This window comes from Vespula pensylvanica, chromosome 12 (genome assembly GCF_014466175.1).
Source record: "Vespula pensylvanica isolate Volc-1 chromosome 12, ASM1446617v1, whole genome shotgun sequence".
NCBI classification, from domain to species: Eukaryota; Metazoa; Arthropoda; class Insecta; order Hymenoptera; family Vespidae; genus Vespula; species Vespula pensylvanica.
In genome coordinates, this window is record NC_057696.1 from 710,669 (window position 1) to 715,668 (window position 5,000).

Genomic DNA, 5,000 nt, shown 5'->3' on the forward strand with positions numbered 1-5,000 from the left:
ATTACAAATATTATTAATATCATAAGTATATATATATATATATATATGTAAATAAATTTTACATCGTATAATTTTTAAATATATATATATATATATACATTTTATATATATATATAAATAAATTTTACATTGAATAATTTTTTTCGTTGTTTATACGTAACAAAAAAATGCGAGGTTTTTTTTGAAGAATAAAAAAACTTGTCGCTAATTTATAAGATTAACTCTTCTTTATCGTTTTAACGTGGAAATGCGTTTTCACGACAATAGCTTTTGTTCTTCAGCCATATCGGAAGAGAAGGATAGGAGGCCATTTAAAACAGCTCGGGACGTGCCCGGTCCATTCTCCTTACCTATTCTTGGCACAAGATGGATATTCTCCTGGATCGGGTACTATCGAATGAACAAGATTCACGAGGCTTACAAAGGTAAGGACTTTGGCCTCTGTCCTACGAATTTATTCGCCAACTGGCTTTTCTCAACGATAGGTATAAGTTTAAACCAGGAAAGGAAAAGCATGAGACATTTGAATAAGATTTCTTCGAAGTTTCGATCTATTGTATCTCTTTTAAAAGATATTTATTTGCAAGCTTTTCAATCGATTTTTCTTTCTCTTTTTTTCTTTTTTGTTTTCGTAAGAAATCTTTAATCAAATCGTGACAGGTACATAGATATATATAATCGTCAAATAAAATTATTTTAGTTTACAATCTAATATTTAACCCTTTACACACACACACACACACGTATGTATGTATATAATGTGAAATTATTTTTCTTTTAATATAACGATTAGAAAGAAGCAATTTTTCATAGCTTCAAAAAATATAAAATATTTTCATCGGTCATATATTTTATAAACAAACAAAGTTCATTCTTATAGTTCTTACAAAAAAAAAAAAAAATAAATAACATGCTAATTAATCAATTCCATAAATATTACTAATTTTAGCGTGCAATATGATTATTATCAAGCAATTATTTATCAGTAAAAACGTTTATATCTATTCGTCGTGTTAAAACGAATACGAAAGACAAAACAAAATGTTATTTCATCTCACTTAGGTATGTTATTAAAATAAAAAAAAAAAAAAAAAAAAAAGAAAAGAAAAACAAACAAAGAGAAAATAACAAATCAGAAATCAGTTAATAAATTAGAAAAATAATTTTTTACGTGTGCAAACGGTTAAATTCTAATGTCGAAAATGGGAATGTCGATAAATAAAAAAATAAAAAAAAAAAAAAAAAAATAAAAAAAACGGAAAGTGATGAAACATTTCTGAGAAAATGATCGAACCTTTCCCCGTTGAGACACGTGAGATCAGCACGTGAATGAACGAGATCGCTCTCGATATCGACCAGCCTATAATCCCTGATTCAAGAGTAGATCTGAATCGACGCTACGGAGGCTTGTGCAAGGAGGAGGCACTCTGGAACTGGCCAGTTATATCGGTATTTTCTCGACGTGACATCGAGCTGATCCTTAGGCGAGGTTCGAGATATCCTCTTCGTCCACCGCAAGAAGTCATATCGCACTATCGACACTCGCGACGTGATCGTTACACTAATCTCGGTCTTGTGAATGAGTGAGTATTCTAAACATATGTGTTAACTCTTTGAAAAGCACATGATTCTTTCTATAAATAAATTTCTAAAAAGAGAAAAAAGGAAAAAGAAAATAAAGTAAAATAAAATATTATATTAAAGTAAATATTACATATTCATTATTATAATATTTACTATTAATCAAAGAAGTTTAAGGAGGTATATAATTGAAAAATTAAATCTTTGTAAAATTTATTATAAAAAAAAAAAAAGTTAGGGAATTGTCGTATGTACGTGTCGATACATTGAATTTATTATTTAATATGTTGTAATATGACAACAACAACAACAACAACAACAACAACAATAACAACAACAACGGAATATACATTTAAGAATTAATTAATAACACGTTGATCGTCGTTTATTAAAATTATCTATAAAGATTTATTTCCATGACATTTATCAAATTTTTGTTTATTCAAATTTTCGTAGAAATAATATTGAGGATATATATATAAATATCGAATATCTATTAGAAGAGATTGGTTTGGCAATCGATCTGTTTATCGTTAAGGTCAAATAAAGTGTTTCAAATAATTGCTATTTTCTTTTTTTTTTGTTTTGTTTTCATAACTTTTCTATGACACAACACACAACAAACAACACACATATACACGCACGTACACGCAACGCACACATAGACAGGGCGAGACTTGGCAGAAGCTTCGTTCTGCTCTCACTCCGGAACTCACGGGAGCCAGCACGGTTCTCGGCTTTTTTCCTGCTCTAAATATCGTCTGCGACGGTTTCATCGAGCTAATACGAAAACGGAGAACCATGTTCGGCATCGCGGGATTCGAAGAACTTGCCTATAGAATGGGACTCGAGAGTGAGTTGTTTCTTTTCTTTTTTTTTTTTTGTTTTGTTTTGTTTTTTTTACACTATGATAAAAATTCAAGATACCTCTTGATTCACACATCTTGCTTGGTTTCTAAATATATTTCTTATTTATGATTAAATCCGATAAATAGTATCTTTCGTAATAAAAATTCCTACGTGAAATTAGTTTGCATAGTTATTAGATTGATTCATAAATAAGTACCGTTATAAGTAAATAATTCATTTATTGAATCAATCCGACGAATACGATACTTTTCTTTCTTTTTTTTTTTTTTTTCTTTTTTTTTTTTTACAATAAAAATACTTAATTTTATTGTTTTGCATAATTATTAGGTTAACGCATAAATAATTGAAATTTTATTCTAATAAATTCTTACTTACCTATAATGACAGACTTATTTATGAATCAAAACTAATATACATGTCGTACTTATCGAAACGAAATATGTTTCGCAATTGATACATCGAATCCTACGTTCGTTTCAGTCTGATAATAACAAAATATTCGTTTCTTTTTCTCTTTTTTTTTTTTTTTTTTTTTTGTTAAATATCGGGCAACTAAAAGGATAAAAAGAAGAAAAAACCTGTTGACCACACTTCTACATTTTTTTACATGATCATAATTATGCAAATTCTTATCGATTATTTGGCCTATTAAGTTCTCGTTTAAAATGAGAACACGACTCTTGATACATGTAGCAACTTTTCTAATGAACTCGAGAAAGATGAAAAAAAAAAAAAAAAAGGAAAAGAAAAAGAAAGAAAAAAAAAAAAACAGTAATATCTTATCACGTTTTACGAAGGTACCTGTACCTTGATTCTGGGTCGGCATCTTGGTTTCTTAAAGCCGGACTCGAGCGACACGCTTACTGCAAGATTAGCGGAAGCAGTTAGGATTCACTTCACGGCCTCGCGAGATGCCTTTTATGGGTTGCCGCTTTGGAAGGTGCTACCGACATCCGCTTACAAACAGCTGATAGAGAGCGAGGACGCTATTTACAAGTAATTATTAACATAGATACTTTATCTGTTAATACTTATTTTTTGTCTTTTGTTCATAAAACTTTTTTCTTGTTTATTATTATTATTATTATTATTATTATTATTATTATTATTATTATTGTTATTGTTATTGTTATTACTATTATTACTATTATTATTATTACTACTCCTTACTACTATTTTACGAGAAAGAGAAAGAATTTTTTTGGTTGAAATTTTTTTTTTTTTCAGCATAATCTCAGAATTAATGGAGACGACGATGTACGAGAAAAGAAACGACGCTCGAGACGAATCCGTAGAGGCCGTTTATCAATCGATTTTACGACAGAAATCATTAGACATAAGGGATAAAAAGGCAGCCATAGTGGACTTTATTGCGGCTGGTATACACACAGTGAGGCCGTCATAATATTCTAGTTTATGACCTTTCGTATGTACATACTTATGGAATTTCGATTATAGAAGAATCTATATGTTAATCGAGACGATTCCGATGAATAGATGGACGATCGTTCGATCTCTCTTATTATTCGATACGATCGTTCGAAATGTAGAAACTCTCCGACTTTTATAGTAATATAATATAATCGAATTTTCATGAAGATTACGTCGAAGAGATCGCATAAGTAAGTGGAAGGATAGTATAAATAACTCGTTTTAGAAGTTCATTAGATAGTCCGTTTTATATCTCTCTGTATAGATATTCTTTTTCTTTTATTTTATAATTCATTTACCATAATAGATTTCTTATGTTATAGGACGACATCGTTAAAAATTTTATGCGATATCATCGTCAGCAATTATTATATATTATTATGTTTAAAATTTCTATTCATTTTCGCAGTTGGGTAATACTTTAGTCTTCCTTTTCCACATGATCGGAAGTAATCCAGAAGTACAAGAAACATTATACGAAGAAGCCTGTACGTTGGCACCGCGTGGTTGCGATTTGACAGTCGAGGATCTTCGAAAAGCACGTTATTTACGTGCCTGCATTAATGAAGCGTTTAGGTAAACAAGTTTTAACTTTTTTAATTTTAACAAACGAGAAATACGATATTTATTTGTTCGTCGTATGAGTTTAGGTTGGTACCAACGGCACCATGTATCGCAAGAATTTTAGACGAACCAATAGAATTGGATGGCTATCATCTCGACGCTGGGGTAAGTTATTTATTTTCCTTGATTCTCTAATTGTTAAAGTCAACGATAGTTTGATTACAGAGATTTCAAATACGGTTAGTAACTTAACTAATCGGAACTGTACTTAAAGTCTTCACATTTTGCTATCTTCTTCATCCCAGACGGTAGTTCTCTTGCATACATGGATAGCTGGATTAGACGAGAATAACTTTAAGAATGCGTCCAAATGCGTGCCTGAAAGATGGCTGAAGCCTATGGTACCACATTCGCCATTACTGGTAGCGCCTTTCGGTGCTGGTCGAAGAATCTGCCCGGGCAAACGCTTTGTGGAACTTGCTCTACAACTTATCCTAGCGAAGGTTCGTAATTATATAGTGATATGAGATAAATTATTTTAACCGCTTTTACGA

The 5,000-nt window shown here is 30.7% G+C and overlaps 1 protein-coding gene across 10 annotated transcripts in view; it reads left to right on the top strand.

The window, feature by feature from the left end:
• The window catches only part of LOC122633621 (ecdysone 20-monooxygenase), a 20,966-nt gene that overhangs the window by 14,568 nt on the left and 1,398 nt on the right, over positions 1-5,000 (top strand). For 4 of the 10 annotated variants that reach the window (XM_043821713.1, XM_043821711.1, XM_043821710.1 and 1 more), the window contains 8 exons: positions 282-425; positions 1,385-1,583; positions 2,247-2,434; positions 3,249-3,447; positions 3,679-3,841; positions 4,292-4,458; positions 4,533-4,611; positions 4,752-4,949. In XM_043821713.1, the coding sequence (XP_043677648.1) occupies positions 282-425; positions 1,385-1,583; positions 2,247-2,434; positions 3,249-3,447; positions 3,679-3,841; positions 4,292-4,458; positions 4,533-4,611; positions 4,752-4,949 (1,337 nt within the window). Of the gene's footprint in view, positions 1-267; positions 426-1,379; positions 1,584-2,246; positions 2,435-3,248; positions 3,448-3,678; positions 3,842-4,291; positions 4,459-4,532; positions 4,612-4,660; positions 4,950-5,000 lie in introns of those variants that run through there. The other 6 variants (XM_043821709.1, XM_043821716.1, XM_043821715.1 and 3 more) reach the window with 4 other exon arrangements.